Below are 26,643 nucleotides of genomic sequence, written 5' to 3' on the forward strand. Positions count from 1 at the left end.
GCAAATAAGCTCAGGTCTCATTTTGCACTAGTAGTCCCAAACTGTACAACAATATAAGCCTTAAATTCACCTGATAAGCCTGTGGTAAGTATTACAGATGGTGAAGAAGATGGTAAGGGTGGTGGAGGAGGGCACTTGCCTGAAAAAAAAAATAAGATATTAATATATAATTAGGTATATGCTGATCACAGGAAAATTTTGTTTTTAAATTCTTATTGGGCAAGCTCCGCAGGGGCTGGTCATACTAGATACAAACATTTGTTTAATATTGCATTTAACAGCTCACAACTGCTTGCATTTTTCAGATTTGCACTCAGGTAGTATTCTGAAAAATCTTTTCCAGAGCACTTATTAACTTGGCTAAATTCACATAAGTGTCGCATTCATTTCACTTAAGCCTTGTTATCAGAGGCCAAAATGACCTAAAGACCCACCAACAACGGCTGATTAATGACAATACTTAAAATGGTCTGTCTTTGCAAAGCTTACTGTATAATATTAATACCCCAAGAGATTCTTACTTGGCATTGGAGGAGGTGGCGGTGGTGGTGGTGGTGGAGGAGGTGGAGGAGGAGGAGGGGGTGGGGGCGGTGCAGGAACAGAGGCAGAGGCAGGGGGTGGTAGAAGTTCAGCAGACAAAGAAATATCTCCAATGGAGGTAGCTGAAAGTGGAAGTGTACTGCCAGCAGGCTGGGAAGTATTGGCCTGCTCCAGCTGACGGAGATGCTGAAATGCCTCTTCTTTCTCCTTGATGATTCTCCTTAGTGTGTGAACCTGATGATTTGCATTCTCATAAGTTTCCTAAAGCAGTAGAGAGAGACGTCAAGTCACTGTGAACCTTTTAGCTTTTTATTTAGCATTAGGGACTTAACTAAATTTACAGAAATATGTAGAATACAATACAATTAAAATATACAATTAATTTACAATTAAATCAACTGTGTTAGTATAGCTTTTCTGTATAATACCTCAAGGTGCTTTACAGATACAATTCTTAGGGTGTTTATGGGAGGCAGTCCCGCATCTATCCCAATGTGCTTTAGGCTAATGTCTCAGACCATGTTTTGTGCATATCACCCAATAACCTCTGTGTCTGCCAGCAGTGACTGGAATGGTACCTGCTTATCACTGCACAGATGGGGCAAATTTCAATCTGAATATGCACACTTCAGAGTTTTTGGACTGAAATACTTTTTATGTATGCAGTGACAGGCAGATGCCATTCTCTATGTTTTTTTTCTGCTGACAGACAAAACACTTGACATCCTGATCACCTCAAAACTGAAATACAATTTGTAGCTTATAATTCTAGCAGTGTCAAGAATTCAAGAAAAAATAGCAAAAGAAGCAAACAAAAATGTCTGTGACCCACCCCCTGTTCCCATCAGTTAATCATGAATGTGTGTAACTTAACATGCAGCTCACCCCCGGTGTCACTCACCTTGAGAACTGTCAGTTCCTTTTCCCTGTGTAGGAGTGTTTTCTCCAATTCTGCCACCCGCATTATGTTCTCATTTTCCAGGTCCAGTAACTTTTCAGTCATCTAATTGAGAAAGACAACATTGCTGTCATAATGCATCTATGAGTTATCTGCCAATGATTTCCATTGCACTATGTACGGGAACCCTCTCTGTTCACAGCACACTGGAAATTCACATAAATCAAAAGTGAAAGAGACTCAAGGCTTTTTTTTTGCCTTACTAATCACTGTTAAATAAAAAAAATTCCCTGCAAACATCCCAGATGGGGGATTCCCAAAATTACATATCTGTTATGTCATTTTCACATGATATATACCAGGGTTCCCCAACCTTTTTTAATCTTGAGCCACATTCAAATGTAAAAAGACTTGGGGAGTAAGCATAAAACATGTTCCTGGGGTGCCAAATAAGGACGGTTATTGGCTATTTGGTAGCCCCTATATGGACTGCCAGCCTATAGGAGACTCTGTTTAACAGCACACCTGTTTTTTATGCCTTCAAAACTTGCCTCCAAGCCAAGAATTCAGGACACTGGGAGCAACATCCAAAGGGTTGGTGAGCAACATGTTGCCCCTGAGCCACTGGTTGGGGACCACCAATATACACAGTACAGTTTGGCTATTTATAGTGAATATGCCATTATACAGATTAATGCAAAGTGGTTTATGTGCCACTATTAACAGCATATTAAGAGAAGAGAAATTCACTTTTAGTGTTTTTTTAACAAAATGCAAGAATGTACAAGGCAATATTTTTATACAGGAGAAAAGAAAGGGAATTCCAGTCAAATGAAACAGCAAATGGCAGAAAAATTTTTGATGAGATAAAGTTTAGTCTTATGATGTGCAAAAGTAATGCATGCATATATGATCAAATATGCTTCACAAAAACTTTAAAGAACAGTTAACTGAAAATTAAACATATTCAAGGAGAGAGGTCTAAAAAAAACTCACATGGGACAATTGCTCCTCCAGCTCCTCCACCTTCTCAAGTGCAACATTCTTGGTCTCAGCATCTTCAAGCAAGCCACCAACATCAAACACGTTGTCCAGATAAGCCTGGATCTGCACCAACAGCTTCTCGCTCTCTGTGTGCTTAGCCTTCTGCAAAGAACAAGAACAGTCATGGATCAGCACAGCAGCAATGTGTATGCTGGGGGGCTTACAGTAGTTTAACTGCAGTTTCCAGCAAAACTGACCAAGCTAGGATACTGGAAGCCATAGCCGAAAAAACGTTTACAGAGACACCAGCTTGGCATTCATTTTTGTTGCCTTCTTTATATCTACCAACCTCCTTATATTTACCTCCAAAAAATCTTCAAGGCCCAACTTTGTAAATTCAAATTGCAGATGGACACGGAAATTCATATCCTCCACTGAGTGTACAACGATGTTTATAAACTGCATGCAAGCAACCTATAGGGAAAAGAAGTCAGGTTATTTGTGATTGTGCGATAGTAGAACAACAAAATATCAACATTTCTCAGCTGCTTTTCTTACCATGAAGTCAATATTGCTGTCTTCATTTCTAAAATACTCCATGAGTTTCTCAAACCGATGTGTTTCCTTGCAGACCTAAAATTCCCATATTGCATTTTATGTATGTATTTAAGAAGCATCAGAAAAGTACATAGAAAAATAACAGTGGGGGTGTAAATCAGAATGGGAAACTTGACCAGTTCACTTAATTTTTTTTTTTAATGAGCAATTTTTTCGTTGCTTAAAGAGCTATTTTAATAGTGGCTGATCACGGGAAATGAGGATAAATTGAATGGGTAAAAGGGAAGGAAAAAAAACCCCACCTCTTTGAAGTTGTCAAAAGCCGACAGGATGATTTCATGGCCTCCTCTAACCAAGCACACAGCAGCCAGGAGTTCTAGTACTAAAGCTTTGGTCCTGGGGAAAGGAAACATGTTTATTACAAGAAACAGGCATAATTAGTGGGACATGTAAATGTATTTCCTTGCAGGAGGTTCCCCCCCTTTTTTTTTTATTGTATGGTCATAAAAAGCCACGATAACCAAGGCCAGGTCTGTGGATATATTCTCTAGTGAAACTTGTATGTAGCCTCTAAGATCCAACCAATATAGAATCTGCCTGATGAACCCATGTGTTTGCAACCTTGTCAAACAAACAATACATGGCCAATACCATGGAGTGATCTTTCCACCATGCACTGACATTAGGAGCCATGGGAGAGTGACAGCATCACACAAGTTAACTTAGGCCATCTATAGATGTCCTCAAATGGCACATTTCCACACTGGCGCTGGCATTTCCACACCAGTAGTTGTTTCAGTTCTTTATTTAGTTTTAGCTTTATTTTATTTAGCTACTGCTTCCGTCTTCTTCCACTCAGAAATTTTTGAGCAAACAAGCATAAATAATGTGTAGCATTGCTAAAGAATCATAATTCACTATTTGTTTGGATGGTGCATCCAATGCTGTACCTATATGCTAAAAGTTGCACACAGAAGTACATTTCTTATTGCAACCGTATATTCTGATATTTTAAACATTTTAGGTTAATGAAATGATAGTGACAAGGAGGCAAGTAGTTCACAAATCACCGCAAATTAATCTGCACCTTGTCTTCTAATCTCTGTAATTTAATCTGCAACTTGTCTTAACTTTTTGGTTTTGTGATTTTTTTTTCTTAAATTATCTAACTTTCATTTCTGCACTAGGTCAGTGTACCATGTAGTTTGGTTGCTAGGATCACTGGTGAAATGTTAGAGACTGAATATAATCAAATACAGTAATACTTTAGAAAAAAATACCAAGGTTTACAACCTTTTGTGGTTGTTAGGGACTGTTACCCTAGCAACTCGACTATATTTGCAAAAAATTAGTTTGGGAAAGGCAGATCAGTTAAAGAAATCACAAGGAACAATGTCCAACCACAAACTTGGTTTTCCATTTATGAATACATTTATCTTTATCTAAATAATCTTTCTTTTTAAAATGTATAACTGTAAGGTATAATTTTTATTTCACTGGCCCATTTTCCCTTTGTAAGTACAGCTTAATATTTACATGGTGTGGAAAGGCTGTGCCAAAATAGTCATGCTTCCTTATTTAAAGGGGAACTCCACCCAAACACAACTTAAGCTCTTTGAAAAGTATATCATTTTCATAATTTTAAGTAACTTTGCAATATATATCAATTAAAAAATATGCAGCCTTTTTTAATGTAATCATATGGTTTTGAACAGTAAGTCTGCTCCCCTGTTCTCCTGTTGATCTGGCTGACTATTTTGAAACTAAAACAAAATGTAACTATAGTCAACTACCCTCAGCCTGAATACTCCAATAAGGAAAGGAATATCACAGTGCAATGCATTGTGGGTTATGTAGTTCCTGCATGCCTTCTTTAAACTGTGGAGAAGCTGTTACAATTTGTAACATCAATGTTTTAGTCCAGGGCTGTCCAATTGGCGGCCCGTGGGCTGCATGGACATGCCCCCCCCCCCACCTGTCTGGCTGCTTTGATGGCTTACCTTTGTGTAAACTTTAATAGTATCAGTACTGAGATTAAATTGTCCCCTGCATGGTTCACACATCATATTCAGGCTGTAATCCCCCTGTATTGTTTAAATATGTCCTGTACTGTTCACACTTTTTAATCCCTGCATTGTTCACCCCTCAGGCTCAGATCACCCACATTGTTCCCCTGTTCACACCTCAGACAGACTGTAGGAGCAGTGCCAGCATTGTGTCAGTGTATCCTGTCTGTGTGTGCCATACCCTGCCTGCCCTTAGCTGCCTGTGTGTGCCATACGCTGCCTGCCCTATGCTGCCTGTGTGTGCCATACTCTGCCTGCCCTATGCTGCCTGTGTGTGCCATACTCTGCCTGCCCTATGCTGCCTGTGTGTGCCATACTCTGCCTGCCTTATGCTGCCTGTGGGAGGTGAACCTGGCAGGGGTTTGTTCTGGGAGTTTGTAAGCATTTAAAAATAGTCATTATATTGTCCCTAAGTGTATAATTATGTGCTGGGGGTTGCTGTGCTATCCACAGGGGAAGAGGAGGCATAGGGATTTAAGGTTGTGTCTTAATATGACATAATATAATTCTTTCACATATGAATGAAGGGTGATATCCCTAAAGTGAGCACCATTTGGGGTTTTGCTGCGCTATTACCATTAATGTGGGTATAGTCTTAAAAGCTCTTGTGATAACATGGGTGTGGTTTAAAAAGGGGGAATGGTCAAACACCTCTACCGTGTTGGCCAGAAAAATTCCGGCCCCGGGTACCACAGAAGTTGGACAGCGCTGTTTTAGTCCATCCTTCCCCGCCAGGACTTTATTCGTGTCAGTATCACTTTAAACTACTTTTCAAAATATGAATATACATAAAAACTTACCTATAGGTCGTGTTGATGGTTTTTCGCTGACAGCTTTGGTTTTGTAAGTAACTGTTACTTGAAGTTCCTAAACCTGACTGTTTTGCCAACCTGACTGTCCCTTCCCAACCTGTCTGTTATAGCTTCTAATGCTGCCCCCTCATAGAGGAACACAGGGGATCAGACAGGTAATGTAAACGCATCAGGCAAATATTTTTATGGCAAAATTATAAAGTTCTTGAAAAGACAATGTTATGATAGATGTAAAAAAAAAAGATTTACTTTCTGGTGTCAGTATCTCTTTAAATAAAACAGTGAGAACTTTTTTTGCAGCTGGATTTCAGTATATAAAAATGGTACTTATTTATACGATATTTATTCAGTGCAAAAGTACATACTCATGCTTTCTAAACTGAAATCTGCTCCTTACGTCTGCACCCAGGCTGAAGTAGTGCCTGTGAGTGCAAACACATTCCCATGTCCCACAGTCCCATGTGGCACTAGCCTTAATGTGATGTTCATACAGGCAAACTGGAGATTGTTTCTTATAGGGATTTAATCTGCCACTAATCCAAAACAATTTGGTAAGATTTATACAAGCAAAAGGATAAAGATGACAGAGGTGCATATTTTTCAGTCTTAACTACCACATAACTATAAATATAAATTATTAGGAATGCGCCAACAAACTTTTTTACTGTTGATAAAGCTCTTATAGTCTTTGGAGATATAAATTACACTGAAACTAAATTTCTGTTGAAACTTTACAGACAATTATAATCTTGTTCCCCATGGGCAAACCCACAGAGTGCATCTATACATGGACTAATTGTTCTAATCCCCCTTGCTTCTGACTGCTTAGCTCGTTTTCCTGTAAGGACATCCTGAACGCTTGCACTACTTGTTAAATCTAGAGGAGAGGGATTAAGGATTGCTTCTACAGATTAAGGGCAGGGATGCCAAACTTCCAACTCATGACTCCCTGTAACTTGCAACACTATTTATCTAAAGCAGTGGTCCCCAACCAGTGGCTCGTGAGCAACATGTTGCTCCCCAACTCCTTTGATGTTGCTCCCATTGGCCTCAAAGCAGGTGCCCATTTTTGACTTTCTTATTTGGAGGCAAGTTTTGGAGGCATAAAGACCATGGGAACTGCCAAACAGAATCTCCTGTAGTCAGCCAGTTCACATTGGGCTATTAAATAACCAATCACAGCCTTTATTAGTCACCCAAAAGGACTTTTTTCATGCCTGCGTTGCTCTCCAACTTATTTTATATTTAAATGTTGCTCACGGGTAAAAAAGGTTGGGGACCCCTGATCTAAAGTATTCTATTAGGTTTATAGCTCAGATGTCTGTAAATGTAAATGTCTGCAAGAGGATATGCTGAATCTTAAAACTCAACAACAAAACTCAACAACAAGCCATAATAAAACTAACAGCAGGCATGCAGGTCATTAGAGGAATTTAGTAAAGATTGCGTAAAATCAGTAGGGTTTATGGAAGATGTACAGAAGGTGCTTTACCTTGGGTTCTTGTTGTTTAAACTAAGAGCAATTTCATTCACGGCATGAGGATGGGACATTACTAAGTTAAAGCCATACTGAAAAAAAAAATACAATAAATTATGAAAGTACATGAACAGCACAATAACACAGTTCCTAAAAAAAGTGCAGCCTATTGTTACAATAAATAATAAAATGTGTAAATAAGATATTAACTGGAGTATGTAACTGAGAATTGTTAGCTTCAAAACTTTTACTACCTTCTGAACACTAAGGGGCTGATTTACTAAGACACGATTTCGAATCCGAATTGGAAAAATTCCGATTGGAAACGAACATTTTGCGATTTTTTTCGTATTTTTTTGCGTTTTTTTCGGCATCTTTACGATTTTTGCGTAAAAACGCGAGTTTTTCGTAGCCATTACGAAAGTTGCGCAAAGTCGCTATTTTTTCGTAGCGTCAACACTTGCGCGCAAAGTCGCGCCTTTTTCGTAGCGTTAAAACTTAAAAGGCGCGACGTTTCGCGCAAGTTTTAACGCTACGAAAAAATCGCGACTTTGCGCAACTTTCGTAATGGCTACGAAAAACTCGCGTTTTTACGCAAAAATCGTAAAGACGCCGTAAAACTCGCGTTTTTACGCAAAAATCGTAAAGACGCCAAAAAAAAAATCGCAAAATTACCGATCATTACGAAAAACCCGCAATCGGACGCATTCGGCCCGTTCGTGGGTTAGTAAATGTGCCCCTAAAAGGTGGCGAATTAGGTTGTATATTCGTATTAGCTCTTTTTACATGTATTCAAGGCTCATTGTATGTAAGGCCAACTAATATACATGCCTGGGTGATACCTGTGCCTTACACCAAGATACATGCAAATATGCAGAAAATAAAAGCACCAAGAAGAACCTGTAAATTAACCCTTATTACCCTCCTTAACTTTCATGCATGAAACAGCACAGATTGTAAAAGTGGAGGAGGTCATTACACAAAGTTTATTGCTCTAAAGGGAGAGTGGATTTACTAATAATCTAAGGACAGAATGTATCTGCTTTATGGAACCCAGACTGAAATTATTTGAAATAGCCTCAGAGTAAAAGTTAAAGGGTAAAGACACTGCTGCCAAAAGAATACAATTCAGGACAGCCAACTGTACAGTGATGTGCTGTGCTACTGTTCAGCGGGAGCCCTCACCTGATAGTTCATGATAGCCCTGAGGCACATGATGCACACATGGACATCATCCTTCTGGCTGACCAGCCTCGAGTTCTTCAATGCCTTTTTGCCAGGTAACGTATTGTAGCTGCTTTTTGGAGACAAAGAGGGCACAGAACAAAAACTCAATTCTCTTTATCAGCTGAAACCTCTGTTAAATATAAACCATCCCAAATCTTTCAGAACAGAACATTTAAAGTATAATAAAAAGGTTATACAGGAATTTAACTTTACATAAAATTACAACTTAAATAAAAAAATTCAGTTAATTTTGTTTGTATACCATATTGCACATCCATGTACCATGCTGCTTATAGTTCTTAAATGGAGAGAGGAGAAACAGAAGGGCTTCAACACTGCATCATGGCATAGACTAGCTGCAGGGGATTGGCAAGGAGCTAGCACACAAATACATACCGGAGCACAGACTGGCGGGCAGAGCGAGCGAGGCCGTTGGCGAAAGGGGTAGGCAGGGAGTTGGGATGCTGCAGATCCTCGATGGATCTGCTCCATGGTTTGGACTTTTCTACTAAGCCATCCTCCCCATTTTCCAGGCCCTCAAAATCAAACCTATATCAGAGGGATACACAAAAAGCTTCAGCGGCAGGGGGAGAGAGGTGGGGGGGGGGGGGTTGGACAAAGCAATGGTACAAAGCAGTAGAGGAACCATATCCAGCCTGGCAATGCAAAAGAGCTAGAGCAGCAGTAAGGAATCAAGAACAGGGGGGCCTTGCACACTTCACTTCACATGGCAGCCAGCACAAGGTAGAAAATGTTATATCACACATGCTCTTTACGTCAGAAAGGAGAAAAATAGGAATATAGAGAGGAGAATGATTATATATCTACAGTCTACTAATAGCCCTGTTTAATGCAAAGCCTGAATGATTAAATATAAATGAAGAGCTAAACACACTGTGGAAAGCACCTAATTTGCGGTGAAGAAAACAGTAATTTAGTAGGCCATATATATATATACATACATACAATGGCAATGTGTTAGGTGTCAGGTAGCTCTAAACATTGTCTTTTGTATGCTTTGGGGCTAATAAATAATTTTTCCCCTCTTTCACAACCAGTATGATACCAGAATTTCCTCTTTATGATTTATAATGATAGGGGTGAAACCTCAAAAAGTATTTCTCATACAATGTCAATAAAGCACACAGAGCAAGGCTTACATGACAGCGCACTGTGCAAAAGAAAGGTACTCCACCAGCACGTCCAGGCCTTTATTGTCATTGTTCAGAAACTCCCGGACCCACCTGCAAACAAGAAAAAATAATGGTCCCTTTAACAACCAAGTTTCATAGAACAACATGGCATCTGATATCTTCTCTCACTCAGTAGCTAAACCAGTGAAAAGTAGAGAAAGACATACGTCAGAAAAATGCAGAATCCTAACACATTGGTTTTATGTTTACCACAATGATGGGTATGTGATGGACCTCCCCAATGTTTTAGTTTATGGAATGTTGAGAGTTGCAGCTGCCCATGCCTGATTTAGAAGAACTGTGCAATCTGTAGTTGCAAGTGCATGTACATATGATACAGGGCTGAGCAAAGTAACCGAGGATCAAAAAGAAACTGCACTGACCCAAAAGGATGATTGCAATGAAAAACAATGTATTTTAACAACTGTCTGTGAGTTAAAGAATGTAACAAAACACTGTGTTCTAATGATTGAACATACTGTATTTTTGTGTGAAGCAAAAATGCAGATTTAGGGCATCATGTATCCCAGGCAGAAAAGTTTATAAAAGTCAACTGCTATAGTGAAGGTACAGAGAAACATTGTCTTTAAGGAGCTAAAGTAGCCCCCATTCATTCTTCTAGTGCTCACTATTGTAAGGGGAACCTTAGTGGTAGGAGGGAAACCAATTCTAAAAGTTAGTCCCATGCCATCAAAGAAGACCTGCTCTTTTGAAATTGGATCAGGGTTGTCCATTTCACAGCTTTCAAACTATTTTGAGCTAAAAAGGCCCTTCCACCCCTGCTGGGACCAGTTCATAGCCGCCTGTAATGATGCAGGGTTTAACATCCTTGAAGAGAATAAAGCTTCAGTATCTTCTATTCAGTGTCTCTTACAAAGACATAGTCTTATTCCATTTTTTGTGTGTACACAGTATATATAAATTCTTATATTATAGGAATGATGTCTTATTGCTTGACCCAGCTTGCAAATAGCAACACCCTGGTAAATACCCTTGCAACTACCAGGTGCATTTTCCAAATTCCAGAACCACCAGGTAAAAAAGGTGGAGAAAGGGAAGGAGGGGCAGATTAAGAAATAAAATACAGCAAAAGGCACTGTATTAAACTATAGTAAAACTATTTCTATAAAGTATAACTAAGCACCAGCATTACATAATGCAATAGAGAGATATTCTGTGCAATCAATACCTTTTGTGCATTACTATTTATTCCCTGCCCTGTGCCCCCCCCCCCACCCCCATAATAGACCTGGACAAGATTCTCTCTCCATTACCATGACTGTGAAGCTTCCTCCATAGAAGCTCTGGGAAAACCCCTATTTAAAACAAAAAAAATTATCTTCTGCAAATGCAGTGAATAAAATTTCGGTCCTGAGGCCTACAAAGCTTCTATACACTACACATTAGCAATAATTATATTAACAACAAACTGCAGGCCACTTAATTTCCATATGCTCACAGAAACAGAAAACGATTACAGATAAAAAAAAACAAGAAATTGTCTGCGTGGGCTTCTGTTTTTCCTGTGGGGTTAGAGAGGAAACTAGCAATAGAAACAAAAAGGTTCATATATTAACCATTACATTATGTATACATGCACACATATTTCTTAATGTTTCCACTACCTGATATCAAGTGTCACAGAATGTAAATGTGAGCTCTAATGCAATTAGAAAAATATTAAACAAAACATTTGGCCACAGCCAGTAAAAACTCATTTCCTGCAGCCATTAAATTATTTAAGATCTAAATCTGTAACTGGAAGAACAAACCAGGGAGCCTGTAATGTATAATTATCATGTCTTTAATAGCTAAATGCAAATATAACTGCCATGGGTAAATGTCAGTTATAGAACAAGTTACAGTAAGTGTCTCCAGAATCCTTGGCTTTGTTAATGTCACTTGCCAAATGATTTTGACATTCACACTTTGCCTGAAGGATCTATCTAGAACGTAACTTACAAAGCGCCTGGCCTGAACAGTTACCTGGAAAACCTTTAAATATTTTAACCTGTTTTGTGTGTGGTTTATTTAGCTTTTTATTCAGCAATTCTAAAGTTGGGAATTTCAGCAGCTACATGGTTGCTAGTATGCAGTTTACCCTAGCATCAGGCAGTGGTGTATGAAGGAGAAACTAGAAGATAAATAGAAGAGGGCCTAAATAGAAAGATAAGTAGCAAAATGTATCACTAATATTGATTCACAGAGCAACAGAGTCAGAAATCTCCATTTAAAAGCTGGGAAGCACAAACTTAACCTACAGGTAAACTATAAATGCAGCAAAAATTACTCCTATTTTTACTTGTGTCAAGTTGCACAATTACTGATTTTTAAATATGAAGTCATCCAGCAGAGTACATGAAAGCCAAGCATGCAAATACCAAACAGGTAAGGAGCTTAGGATTACATATACTGATTAAAGAAAGGCTCAGTTGTCCAGTACCTTGGGTACAACCATTTGAGTAAGAGACCACAGAGACTGCTGAGTAAGGCACATGAGTATGAGTCACTGAAAAGACGTTGATATATATATATGATGATGATTCCCTGAGGATGGAAACGAGTAGTATTTATGTCCGAATAAAGGACTTTTTTCACTGATTCCTGTGCAGTGAGTGCTCTCTTTGGATTTGTTATATATATAAATAAATATATAAATGTGATATGTAAATAAGCAATACTGGTTACACAGTATATCAACTAGGGGAAGAGAATTCCATGGTTCTATTATGTTGTATTGGGTTTTGGAGATGGCAGGTTGTGGATAATTGTCTGACCTGTCATTATTTTGTTAATGACCCATATAAACACACATCCTACTTCAGGGGTGGGCAAACTACGGCCCACAGCCCAGAGAATTTATCAAAGTGCATTATTTCTCACTCAAATTGCATTCAAGGGTAGTGTACAGGAGTGACATTTATTGGCAGCTCAGGATCTGAAAAAGGGTGACTTAGCAAACGGTTCCTGGGGAGACTGTTGTACTCATGTTGCATGTAGTATGTAACTGGCTCTAAACCCCTTCCAAGGTTGCATACTTACAGTATAATATAACTTCCTGCTACTGGAATATCAAGTAGCAGACTCTGTACAAAAATGTGTATTTTCTTCTATAAAAAGGTTTTGGCATGAATTCCCAAATAAATAAATCGTTGTACATAAATTGAAGGGAAACAGGAAAGAGAAGCATGTGACATTACAATTTATAGTGGAAATTTTTTCATGGAAATTCCTTCAAAAGTTCCTGAAAATAGCTGCAATTTACCGTGTTTCCCCGAAAATAAGACACTGTCTTATATTTTTTTAAGCTCCAAAATATGCACTAGGTCTTATTTTCAGGGGATGTCTTATTTTTCCATGAAGAAGAATACAGTACACATTTATTCCATCGTTTGAGTGGGTGTCTTATTTTCGAGGGGTGCCTTATTTTCCGAGGGGGGTGAAAAATCGGGGGGGTGACTTACTTTTGGAGGATGTCTTATTTTGTGGAAAACAGGGTAGTTGCAGAAAGGAGAAAGTGCTACAGATGCTACAGATCACTCAAGTAATCTATGCATGAATAATAAAAACAAAAAGCCTTTAGGGTTGGCCATTTTTGTTCATAATTATCCTGGTTATGCAAGAACTTACATAATTACCTAAGCACAACAGATTTAGATTTGTGGCATCTCTGTTCACGACATACTTCTGCAATGCACAAATGAGTTATCTGTGGTTTCCCTTGCACAAATGACTCAGGTCCAGGAGTTAAGAAAATAAATACATGTGTGCAAGAGGTGCAGCGAGCAGCTCAGAGACAGTACTGTCTTACATTAATTATCTAGCAGCTTCATTCAGGGGCTTGGAGAATAGCAGTTCAGTAGAGCACAGAGGCCCCACAATGGTTCATAATAAAGTCACTGTTGAGTTTCTATTTCTCTGCTATAAAGGCCTGATGCACAACTTCTCCCTCTGCCCTTTCACTCTCACAAAACAAGGGTTTATTACAGAGAAGCTAGGCACATACAGTACAAGGCAATACAAGGACATTTTTTAAGGTTTTAAATCAGTCATGGTGGAACAGATGCAGATTTTTTTTTTTTAAAAGGGATGGATCCCCACCAAGCCTCCTGTCATACAAATAAATGGAAACAGTCTGTCACACGCTGTAAAATACAGCTTCCATTCATATCAATGACAGAACAATGACAGAACAATGACTGGGGGTGGGAAATATGTGCCAACGTATATATGCTGGCAGAGAAAAGCTGTATTATGAGGGTAATGGCACATCAAGATTTTGTCCACCTCTACCGTCTAGTGGAATACAGGTTTAGACCACAATCTTCTCCCCACCTATCACCACTCCTTAATGACAAGTGCCCTGGCTAATGCACACTGAGAAGTGACAGCAAGACCTTGCTTGAGCTAAAAAGGGCATTTGACATAAAAAACACAGAATAAGCAAACAGGGTGATCCCCTGTGTCAAACAGGCTGCACACGTTTGGGGTGTGCCTCTTTATCAGGTGACTGTGTATCATTACAGATCCCATTTAAAACCCACCCAGGTGATTCAAGTAACGTATATATTCAAAGGTGCTCAAATCCTACAATTATAGTTCAATAGCCTTCAATTTTAGTCCTTATGTGACTGCTTGTATGGTTTTGTTGGGACAATTTTTGGATACCTTTTTCACATAGGGACTATAATTGAAGCTTATTGATGAACATCCTAGGATTGTTCATTTTATGCAACAGAAAATGGAATATTAGCTCCTCCGGTAAGAGGCAGCGCTCCAAATATGACCCTAACCTGCAATTAACATAGTGACCCATAACCAGCAAGATATGCTGTTATGTCTCATTTGTACACAAAAGAACATTCTCATCCTTAATTTAATCACCTATTGAATTAAAACTATAAGCACAGGTTTTCCTGTCAGAAAAAATGCTCACTCCTAATCTGAGTTATTGGATACTGTATCTAAAAATAATATAAAAAATGCACTAAAATCCAGGATTCTAACAAATGGCAAGATTTTTAGTGGCTTTTAAGATTCTGACAAATGACAAGACATTTTTGTAAAATGTAAAACTACCACAGTTCCACCCTGTTTTTCCTGGAATTCTGTTGCTCAGAGAACTAAGGATACTTTTTTAAATGCAAGAAATGAAATACAGGCAATGATTATGCACACACATACACTGGTTAAGTTTCCCTTTAAATAGGAGCATTGATACAGCAAGCTCTGTCACAGGAGTAGGTGCTGTGTTTCCCTTAACTCTCCATTCTGTCACACACACACACACAAGATTTGGCATATGACTCAGGCTGACACAAGAACTGCTGGGCTCTGGCTTTTCCTCTCCCAGGCCAGCAGCCCGCCTATTTCCTGTCTGCAAGATCTCCAGTCCCCCCACCACCTCCTGCTCATTTCCTGTCTGACTGCATGTTCTATTTCAGGGGATGCTTTTGGCTGACGTATATCGAGATTATGGCCCAAGTCCCACCTAGGGGGATGTCAAAGTATCTTTTCGCCCCTCTTTTATCGGCTTCTGTATAGTGAGGTTAACACTATATTGTGCTCAGCACACACATTTCCATGTTATCAGACACTTTCATTCAGAGGGAAAGCACATGTGGCTAAGCTTCTGGGGGCTGAATACTATAATTAATCATTTTATTTTCCAGTAAGACTTTTTTTTACTTCAAGAGTAACCATTTAAGCTTGAAAACGAGCCTTTAAACATAAATCAGCCTAAAAGTGTGCATACAAAAGCTGAACAAAACTGGTATAGAGGGCTACTGGGAGAAAAATTAACTTAAAAGGAAAGTTAAAGATAGAAAACCATAAAGATAACATGCTTTTCACCACAGTTTAACAATACAGCATGTGCTTTTCTATGCAAAAGCTTGGCAGAATTTCCAATGACAACCTGTGCATAGCACATTATTCAAGTAGGCTTAAAGAACAACGTGCCTCTGCCAATTTGCTGTAGTAAAATGAATTATGATGTGTAAGAATGGATTGCCCTCTGGTACCAAAATAGCATGTACATTTTTGTATATTCTTAGGAATACTGAAAACTAAGCATTTTGCTCTATGACGACAAGTTTTGTTTCAGGTTGTCTCCTGGACCATGGAATTTAACCAATTCATAGTGTCTCTCAGTCAATTGCTGTTAAAGCAATCCACTCTAGGGCCCATGGTATTTAGTATCTGGGCAAAGGGACCAATGTACTCCATTATGACCTGGACCTTTATTCGTACTTGTTAAGCACAAGCAGCCCTTGAACTCCCAGCATCTCTTATCAGCACTAATCAGTGACATAGGATGGTGCCAGCAACTGCAAAGCGAGTGTACGCACTAGGAAAGAGCACACTAAAGAGTATAAATGAGAGAGCTAAGCAGCAATTCCAAACATGGAAGATATAGTTTGCAGGAAATACGGCTGTTCCTGTTTCTTGTGTTTCCGTTTCAGATGCTACCTCATCCGGATTCCTGCTTACAGGCACCTGGACATCAGTGTTGTGTCATTGTACTGATACACTGTGTGACTATGCACTACTGTGTACTGGAGGCTGACAGTCTGCTTAAGCCAGTATTTAATAGAAAATTACAGGAGAGCATCAGGCTCTTAATTTATTTGACCTTTCTCTTTTTATTTTCCCTATGGATTTTTACAAATATTTCCAGCACAGAAGACAGCAACACATTACACTGCCCTTGAAAAATGCCATAATCAGCTTCAAAATGGTCATGCCTTTCCTTCATTCGAGCATTTTCTACACAAAATTTCCCCAGTTTGCACAGTGACGGACAGCTTCCTCTCATTGTCAATGCACGCAGTTACGGGGCAATTTTGGCCTGTATTTGCCTTTTCTCCAATGGTGTTTTTATCCTGGTGTGGAAAATGCATAGTGTACCTTTGCTGAGCAAACAGAACAACCTTTTGCGCTGGTCACCTGTCAATATTTTACAGTACGCAGTTTTAAACAGAAACCGGGTGATTCTGGTTCTGCTGCACAAGGATGTTCGCTTTATCAAAGGCAGCAAATTCTACTAGCTTTTAAATATTACAATATTTGAATATATTATATAGAAAGACTGATAGAAACAGAGAAAGACCCAGCTGGAAATCTGTTCATTAGTCAGAAAGAGAATGTTTGGTTCTCACCCAATATGGTTGGTGCGGAGAGAGATTTCTAGCTCACGCAGAACTTTCGTGGATTCTTGTACTCTTCTCCTAAATTTCTAAATAAAATAACAATATAAATTAGCAGGGAGATTTGGCATGCAGTTTTGCATAGTGATTAATCAGGTTTCTTAAAGGAACAGTAACACTAAAAAATGAAAGAGCTTTAAAGTAATAAAAATATAATGCACTGTTGCCCTGCACTGGTAAAACTGCTGTGTTTGCTACAGTAACACTACTATAATTTATATAATAAGCTGCTGTGTAGCCACGGGGGCAGCCATTCAAGCTGGAAAAAAGGAGAAAAGGCACAGGTTACATAGCAGATAACAGATAAGTTCTGTAGAATACAATAGTGTTTTATCTGTTATCTGCTATGTGCCTTTTCTCATTTGAATGGCTGCCCCCGGGGCTACACAGCAGCTTATTTATATAAATTATAGTAGACTTTCTGAAGTAAACACACAACTTTTACCAGTGCAGGGCAGCAGCACATTATATTTTAGTTACTTTTATACACTTTCATTTTTTGGTGTTACTGTTTCTTTAAGAGTCTTCTGCATCTTGTTTGTATTGTTTACTTTAAGGCTGCATAATAATAGTTAACTATAATGCTAAGCATCTTCCAACCCAACACATTCTGCAAGCTGTGGTCATGTAACAAGTGGCATTCTACAGACGTACCAGAGTATACTCCACTGGTTATTCATGTACTGTGATACAGATTAAAATAAACATGATCCTAACATTTATGGTGTACTGGATAAATGGTTAAGAACAGAAGCATCAGTTACCTGTGAATTCAAGTACGGGGAGACCTGAACAGGCAAAATAATTGCAGATGCTTTATTGATATTGATTTATATAATGTACAGCATTTCAATAATGTATCAACAATTATTTTGCCCATTGGTGCTCTCCCTTCTTGATTGAGTAGTGTCTGTTCTTAGATTCTTGATCTGTATTTTGAGGTTGATGCACTTAATATCTATACACTGATACAGGTTGTGTACTGAATATCTATACACTGTAGCACCTGGCGTCTGTACCTAAAACAGACAAACAGACAGAAAAAACAGACAGACAACGCGCAGAGTTGCTATCAGCACACAAGGACGTACCAACATTAAATACATATTACCTTTCGTGTGACACCAGGGTCTAAAAAGGACTGTAGTTTCTGGATGTAAGTATGCGGTGGATTTTTCACTTGAAAGCGCTCCTGAAAAAAAAAATCAGATTATTTTAAAGGAGTCAATGGAAAAATTAGACATAAATCAATACATAATTCTTTATTGTAATAACCTGAATCAGGATATCAGACACAGCAACAATACTGTTCCCATTTACTTCCAAGAAAAAGTTCATATTATGGATAACAACATCTGATTCTGCTGTCAGCTTGGGATGGATAAGCGGTTGTATTACATTTTGTGAGATTGTTGCTGGAAAGTAACATCAATGTCCCTATGGGGCAAATCACGCAGGGAAATGTTCGCTCGTCCAGTGTTTTGTGAATACAATGGCCAGCAAATCCCTACAAACCTAAGATTGCCATACAAGCAGCAGGAAGTAAACTGCTCAGACATCATCAGCCAATAAAAATTCACTTGTGATATGTATGGCAACTAGGATACATATTGCAGCCCAATTGAAATCAAATCTATTGCCTATCACGAAAGTCTTGGACAAAATCAAATACATACACACCAATGAGGTCCTCAAATACCAACTGGAAAATGAGACGGCATTATATCTTAAAGGAACAGTAACACCAAAAAATTAAAGTGTTTTAAAGTAATTAAAATATAATGTGCTGTTGCTCTGCAAAAAACTGGTGTTTTTGCTACAGAAAAGCTACTTTATAAATAAGCTGCTGTGTAGCCATGGGGGCAGCCATTCAAGCTGGAAAAAAGGAGAAAAGGCACAGGTTACATAGCAGATAACTCGTAGATAAGCCCCATATAATGGGGGTTTATCTGCTAAGTAACCTGTGCCTTTTCTCCTTTGAGTGGCTGCCCCCATGGCTACACAGCAGCTAACGTATATAAACTATAGTAGTCTTTCTGAGGCAAACACACCAGTTGTAGCAATGCAGGACAGCAGAGCATTATATTGTAATTACTTTTATACACTTTCATTTTTTGGTGTTACTGTTCCTTTAAGATATGGGACACCTGGATACTAAATAGAGACAATCTCTATTGATTATAAGGCTATGGGTAGGGCCCCCTCTACTTAGGCTATCATAAAGTAATATTTATGAAATCCAAAGCTTAGAAGAAAAAAAAAAATTAGCATTGAAATATCCTCACCTAGAGACCTAGAGCGCAAATTGTTATATTTATTTTATAAATATAACATTATTTTCTATATTTATTTTTCTTTTTATCTTGTTACATGATCTTTAAGCCTTACAAATGTCCTAACATACAATGTGACAAGCATGTAAAGAATAAAGACTAATGTATCAATAAAACATGTAAAAACTAATAAGAAACAAAGTTTCTCTTGTGTGTGTGTGAACACCTAAAAAAAGGTTTTTATTATTCCATAAAAAAAGACTTATTTATAATTCTTTCTTGAAATTGTAAAACTAGAGGGATCACAATTTTTCTAGCCAGTTAGCTGTGGGTCCATAGTGTGAAAGGCAAATAAATTGTGAATACTTCTTATACCCTAATCCTAATCCAGGAGGTCATTTTTTTTTATACACAAATTCATTAAGTAATGTGACCCAGGTGTCACCAGAACTGTTCACAGGAATATATTTTACAGGTTATTCAAGGCTCTTGTGCATTGTATGTATGTTATAAGCCACGTCTTTTTCAGGCAGTTTAAACAACTTTGGAATGGATTCCAGCTTTACAGACTTCATGGTATTACATCATGTTTGCGTGCTTAGAATTCATGTCCACAACAGGAGAGATTTATGCAATGCATATATAATGCCAATGTTCGTTATGGGAACCACTGGCTTTCCAGGGACTTGCTGTGCTACTCTGACTTCTCCCACAATGTTGCACAGCTCTAATTTATGCAATATAATAAGTAGTAAAGAGACCAAGGAAGGTGCATGCATTGTGGCCTTCTCTGGAACTGGAACGTAGGACTGAAACTCTGAAGCCATACCTGGTCACAGATAAGATCCCACTTCTTTTCGTTATCGTACTGCCGCAGGAGCCGGGCTTTATCTGGAGGAAGATTCATGGAGCTCTAAATGAGAACCAAACCCAATTATAAGAATTTGTTGTCACAAAAAAAAGCAGAAAAGGCCAATATCTACATATTGGCATCACTATATTATATAGATAATTAATGCTATTAAACTTAATTTTATAGTTAAATAAATATATAAATATGCTCTATTAAGCATTAAGGCAGGCTCGTAGCAGTGGAAGTATATGTCACAAGGAAGTTAGGGGCAATATAAAAAAATGAATCAATATAGGAACATACCCAAACTGTGCGGAAAGAAGTTGACAGTAACAAGGGCAGCAGAAAGTTATAGAAGAGGACAAATATCTAACTAAAACATGAGAACACAAGAGACTGGGAGAAAGGGAAGCTAAAAGAAGGCAAACACAGTTGAACATAGCGGAGATGAAAAAAGCAAGAGAACAGAGGAAAAAAAGGGTGGAAGAAACCAGCCAAGTACAAGGCGGGACACAAGGTGAAAGCAGATCAGAAAAAGTAAGAACTGGAATTTGTGAAAGAATAAAAATGTATGAAGCAAAGAAGAGAAAATGTAAAAAATTAATTAAAACAACTGCTGACTGCTTTTTGCTCTTATCTCTGTTTTACAGTTTTCACTATATGCCTGTATGGTCTGCAACACTACACTATGCTGAAGACACACCTAGGAAAAATATCCTCAGGTAGCAGCCATGCAATTCTTCCCCAGGTGATTTAATATAATTTATTTTTAAAGTTAACCCAATTGATAAATAATTGTAGTTTTTTGATAAGAATGAAACATAATATACATATGTTTTTTTCTTTCTCAATAAAATAGCTACCAATGCAATGCCTGTGTTAACTCAGCAGTTAGTGAATCTATATTTACCCTATTTCCCTAAAGTGCCCACCCCAAGGTGATATGTACAGTCAATTTTAGGAAGCAACCAACTCTGCAGCAGAAACTAGTTCTTTGCCAAAAATGTTTTATGATGCCATAAGATGTACTCCATGGAATGGTAAATTCTGATTGTTCAGGACGAGGGGGTGGCAAGATTTTGTTAAAGGAGATCTACTACTACAGAAATTATGTACATATGCTTCTGTGAGCAGTTTGACATTTAAAAATAATTTGTGGCAGTTTGTGAGATATTAGCAGGTTTTAGGGGCAAATACCAGGCTTTCGTTAGAGCAAAAGCTCTCTCTGAAAGTGAGAGCGTCAGCAACCCTAGGGATAACTGACTTTAAATTAGGGCAACGGTAGACGTAGAGCTTTGGTGTCCACACAGCCTCTGTCATGGGTAACAAAGCAATCGAGAACACGGTGCTGCCTACTTAAGTGCTATATAAATTAAAAAAAAATACATACAAATATCTAATTCAGAAGAATGACCAGTGACAAATCTGCACTACCGCAAGTGAAAAATCTCCCTAAAATGCTTTCCCACCAGCAATGATCGCCAAATGGAAAACATACGTGTCGCTTTGTTGCCTTGCAACACAAATTCAGGCATCATCGAAAAAACAATGCAGTGCGTAAGTTTTTCCACTCTACATTATTGCCAGTGGGAAACGATTTCAGAAATTTTGTCACCCTTGGTAGCACAGATTTATTCCGACCTTAAGGTGTGTTTTGGCTTCCTCTCACCTTACTACCTGCCCACTTGATCCTATTCCTTCTAAACCCCTGCGCAATGCCAATCCTTCTTATCAAAAGCCTTAACTCATCTACTCAATCTCTTACTCACTACTGGAATCTTTCCCACCCAACTAATAAATGCACTTGTAACCTCTATTCTGAAAAAACCCTTTCTCGATCCCTCCAATCTTAGTAATCTCCGACCCATCTCTCTGCTCCCTTTTATCTCTAAACTGCTTGAGTGCCCAGTTTACAACCAACTGACGCTATTCCTCTCTAACAATAACCTGATGGATCCACTACAATCTGGTTTTAGACAACAACACTCCAAAGAAACTACTCTAACTCGACTAATGACCTCTTATTGGCTAAAGTCAAAAACACTACTCACTACTAATACATCTTGATCTCTCATCTGCTTTTGACACTGTGGATCACCCTCTTCTCCTCCAGTCTCTTTACCCTCTTGGCCTTCCAGACACTGCCTTGCCATAGTTTTCATTTTACCTTTCAGATCGATCCTTTATTGTCTCTTACAATTGAGCATCCCAACAGAGCTCTCCCTTGGCTCCTCAAGGCTCTGTCCTGGGCCCCTTATTATTTTCTCTCTAAATTTCCTCTCTTGGCAAACCAATCAATTCATATGGCTTTCAGTACCACCTCGATGCTGATGATTCTCAGCTCTATCTCTCCTCTCCTAATGTCTACTTGCATGTCCCAACGTTACCTTAAATAAAACTTATCTAAGACAGAACTGGTTCTCTTTCCCCAATCCAACACACACATTGTCCCTGAGGTATCTATCACCATTAACAATTCTACTAATCACCCCATCTTCCCAGGCCTTGGGGTTATCATAGATTTGCCCTGTCCTTTACTCCTCATATGAAGTCATTTATCAAATCATGTCACTTTAATCTAAGAAATATTTCCAAAATACAATCATTTATCATCCAAGATGCTGCCAGAATTCTTATTCACTCTCTCATCATATCACGCTTGGACTACTGTAACTCTCTATTAATTAGCCTTCCCCTTCAGAGACCGGCCCCTCTCCAGTCTATAATGAATAGTGCTGACAGGCTCATACACCTTTGCAGCCAATATCCTCTGCCATGCCACTCCCTGCCAATCCTTGCACTGGCTTCTGCTACCATCCAGAATAAAATTCAAAGTTATGACCCTCACATTTAAAGCGGTTCATAACTCTACCCCTTCCTACATCTCTGATCTTATCTCTAGATACCAACCAACCCGCATGTTATGTTCCTCTACTGACCTGCTTCTCAACTCCTCTCTCATCATCTCCTCACACACATTCAAGACTTTGCAAGGGCTGCCCCCCTTCTCTAGAATTCGCTCCCGCACTCTGTCCAACTTTCTCCCAATCTTTCTGCCTTCAAAAGATCTCTAAAAACACATTTATTTAAATTGACATAACCTCAGTAGGCTGCTAAAAGCAATACCTTGTGCTACATGTCTTACACTGCTTTATTCTGCCCTTGCCCATTCCCACACCTTGTGTCTCAACCCTTTCTCCTTATTGACTGTAAGCTCTTTTGGACAGGGCTCTCTTCACCTCTTGTATTGGTTATTGGTTGCTTTGTATGTAACTCTGTATGTCACCCACTTATTGTACAGAAATGTCGAATAGGTTGGCGCTTTATAAATACATGTTAATAATAATAATTATGATAATGACGGGGGGGGGGTTTGTGTGCGCGGGGTGCTCGGGCGCCGGATGAGGAGTAGTCCTGCAGTGCCTGGCCACGGTCTGGGCGGTGCTACGTGTGACGTGCGGTGGTGCGGGCATGCTCAAAATGTGTGTACCTGACTGCTACATGGTATAATCATTTTTATTTAACAAAATTAGTTGCCTTGAGTATAAGCCGAGGATTCCTTTTTTAGCATATTTTGAGTGCTGGAAAACTCGGCTTATACTCGAGTATATACGGTAGTTAGAATGTCCTGTAAGGAACCACTGTTATCAGTAGCTACAGAACTAATTCTGGATATAAAGATATATAAATAAAAGAGAAAAATTACCTGTAATGTACAAACTCTCTACCCTATTTTAGACCCCTACCCTGTTGATGTATTATAGGAAAGGTTAGTACAGAATCCGTTTGCAGGAGATCAATACATGCATTTTTGCAGATTTTTTGTTTCTGCCTTTCTTTATGCAATTTAGATATTTACCCAACATAGGGAAACAAGTGTAATTTACGGCAGACAAGAAGATATTTGCCTGTGTCAAATGACTTTACTCCTCTGCCTCAGTGAAAAACAGCTCTGTGCTTCCCACACACTTACTAAATATTTCACAGATAGCGACTCCCTAGCGTGCACTACATATTGTGTGTCATTGTGGGCATTCAAGCCATTAACTGTTTACAACTCTGTGGCAGCCACCATTCCCAGACTTCAGTAATCAACCCCTTTAAAGGAAATATAAAAGCTATAGTTCTGCAACAACTGTTGGCCCAATTTTTGTTTTTACATTCCTTTTACTGGACAAAGTCTTAATAGTTAGTTTAGTGTTGAGGATATTTTTCCTTCTACCGAAAGCGCACAAAAGACTGGGAACTGATCTACTAAATGATCGTTTTTTCTTGAAAGCATAAAACTTAAAAACAGTATGCTACTGTCACATTATTTATAAACTTTTGCATTGCACAACTTTTCAATACACAACGTTTACGACATTTTAATGGTGTTAAAGTTATTAGTTACTATTGAAAGCAGTATTTGTCATTTGTTCCCTACATGGCTGGTTCTGACTCTTGAAACAATGTAGCAGAAGCCAGAAAATGGTGGCCAAACACTACCCAGTTCCCTAAAATATGTGACTGATTGGCCTACCTTTCTTTTGCTCAGGCTGTGGAACATTTTTCTCACCTGCTGATGGGTATATGGTACATTTGCAGATGAGCAACTGAAGAGTAAATTTACAAAAGTAATAAATCTGAGATACAAGAGGAGTGCACAATGATTTGCCAAAGCCAATTCTTGACAAGAACACTGAAGTCATGATTAGGTTGCCAAGTGGCTATTTTAGCAGCTTGAGAGTACAAATGATGCCTGTTGTCAATGTTTTTACTACTGAAAAGCCCAAAATAGTAGGAAAGACAGTATTTCTTTCACTAAATCCTAGTTCCTACGTGATCCTGCCCGATGCCTGACATCAATAACCTCTCTTACAGATGGGGGGGGGGAGTGGCTGTTGGGAGATGTTTTGTTTACAGCATTTCTCCCTGAGCCAGCAGCAGTGATCTAAATTGGTTGTGTGCCTTGGCTTAAGACTTTATCATACTTCAGTGCTGCAAACAATCTTTTTAGAGAAAATAACTATTTTGCTGACTCTAGTAAATCATGCTTAACGGGACAGTGCACAAAGCCCTTTCAATGTTAGGTTCTATACCTGTATTAACTTGCGCTCTATTATCTGGAGTGTTGGAACCAGGGGGGCTTGGTAGGGGGATTTTCTGTAATTTGGATAACCATACTTAAAGTCCCACCTAAGAACAGTACATTCTAGGCTTGTAACTTTTTCCTGTATTGCAGGTATTGAACCCTTTGATCTGTATGCCTTCTCCACTGCCTTTTGGTTGCAAAAAATAATTCGGCAGCTCTGCTTGGTACAAGAGCCAACAAATCTGTCCTTCAAACTCCATAATATTCAGCAAAATCCCCCAGCCCACTGATTCCTACTCCCCAATCAACTGTGGATGACGGAGGAAAAGACTCCTGTAAAGCTTACTGTTCTTTTATAGTGCACCCACACCCTCATACAGCCTCAGTATTTAGCTTACAATCCAACAGCAATGGCCATCCTCCAATTATGATCTGAATCCTTTATGTATCATAACTGATTCTTAGCACTTTCTTTCTGACGGTAGAGGGCTTATTTCACCTTTAATTGTTTAGCAGTGGGGACTTGGCCATAAACACCCAGGAATTACTTGCAGAGCCCTAGTCATTTCTCCCTTGCACAGCGGGAAGTTTATTTGGTTTTTGCTCTGATTAATGAACTGCTATCATATTCTGCCAATGCTGTACAATGCCCCATCCACGCATCTGGCTCACAGCCAATAGGTATTTACACAGCACAATGCCTTCCTAGCGTGAAGCTTTTACTGAATGTTGCTGTAACAGGGCATTTGTAAATTATACAGAGCAGGCATTTACAAAGATTGAAGAATATTATTTTAAATCAGACAGCAAAGTAAAACTGCCAGGAAAGAAAAACAGTCATCTTTATTTGAATCAAAAAGTCTAATTGTTTTAATGATGTCATTTATCATTTAAAGTGAAAGGCTTAAATCTCAAACGGATCAGAGTAATTCCAGGTTTAGTGCTTAAACGGCTTATGGAAACCCTTACGAGAGGCACAGCCGTCACATCACGTAACATTAAGCAAGTCACTTGAGTTAATAATTAGCTGCCCCTTTTACAGCCTGCTCCTATTTTCAGGCAGGGGTATAAGGGTCAGGCTGCCCTGCAGCCCCGGGAGCATTTCTGGATCTTAAACCTGGCAGACGCCCTCTTTATGTATCTGAAAGCTGTAAATGAGCCCCCCTGTGCTATGGTGAATGGGGGCAGGGATATGAAAATGGGGAGGTGGCCAAATGCTGCACATCTGTGCAAGCTCCCTACAGGGCCAAGTACTCCCTCCCAGCTCTCATATATACACTTCTCAAATTCCAGATTCCCAAATCCACCTTTCAAACTCACCCCTGAAAAGTGCCCCTTTTGCAGTATTGGTCCTACAGACAATGAGTTATTTTCAGAGTTCTTATAACAGGAGCCAGCTGGCCTAATACTAAGGGTGCAATGTTTTCAGAAATCATAGACCCCTTCTGTGAAGGTTTGGCTGCTGCTTCTTCCCTTCTGG

General features: G+C 39.0%; 1 protein-coding gene across 7 annotated transcripts in view; it reads right to left on the reverse strand.

The window, feature by feature from the left end:
- The window catches only part of fmnl3 (formin like 3), a 75,037-nt gene that overhangs the window by 13,782 nt on the left and 34,612 nt on the right, over window positions 1–26,643 (reverse strand). For 3 of the 7 annotated variants that reach the window (XR_001169991.3, XM_002935118.5, XM_004911838.4), the window contains exons 2-15: window positions 20,066–20,149; window positions 18,075–18,155; window positions 16,916–16,992; window positions 9,723–9,806; window positions 8,959–9,111; window positions 8,521–8,632; window positions 7,351–7,427; window positions 3,283–3,376; window positions 2,981–3,055; window positions 2,786–2,896; window positions 2,435–2,584; window positions 1,442–1,543; window positions 522–801; window positions 71–139 (exon numbers count right to left, since the gene is read on the reverse strand). Coding sequence is in view for 6 of the 7 variants with exons in the window: in XM_002935118.5 (XP_002935164.2) it covers window positions 71–139; window positions 522–801; window positions 1,442–1,543; window positions 2,435–2,584; window positions 2,786–2,896; window positions 2,981–3,055; window positions 3,283–3,376; window positions 7,351–7,427; window positions 8,521–8,632; window positions 8,959–9,111; window positions 9,723–9,806; window positions 16,916–16,992; window positions 18,075–18,155; window positions 20,066–20,149 (1,549 nt within the window). In the remaining variant the exon portion in view is untranslated. The remainder of the gene's footprint in view (window positions 1–70; window positions 140–521; window positions 802–1,441; window positions 1,544–2,434; window positions 2,585–2,785; window positions 2,897–2,980; window positions 3,056–3,282; window positions 3,377–7,350; window positions 7,428–8,520; window positions 8,633–8,958; window positions 9,112–9,722; window positions 9,807–16,915; window positions 16,993–18,074; window positions 18,156–20,065; window positions 20,150–26,643) is intronic. The other 4 variants (XM_004911842.4, XM_004911840.4, XM_031897144.1 and 1 more) reach the window with 3 other exon arrangements.

Source organism: Xenopus tropicalis, chromosome 2 (genome assembly GCF_000004195.4).
Source record: "Xenopus tropicalis strain Nigerian chromosome 2, UCB_Xtro_10.0, whole genome shotgun sequence".
NCBI classification, from domain to species: domain Eukaryota; kingdom Metazoa; phylum Chordata; class Amphibia; order Anura; family Pipidae; genus Xenopus; species Xenopus tropicalis.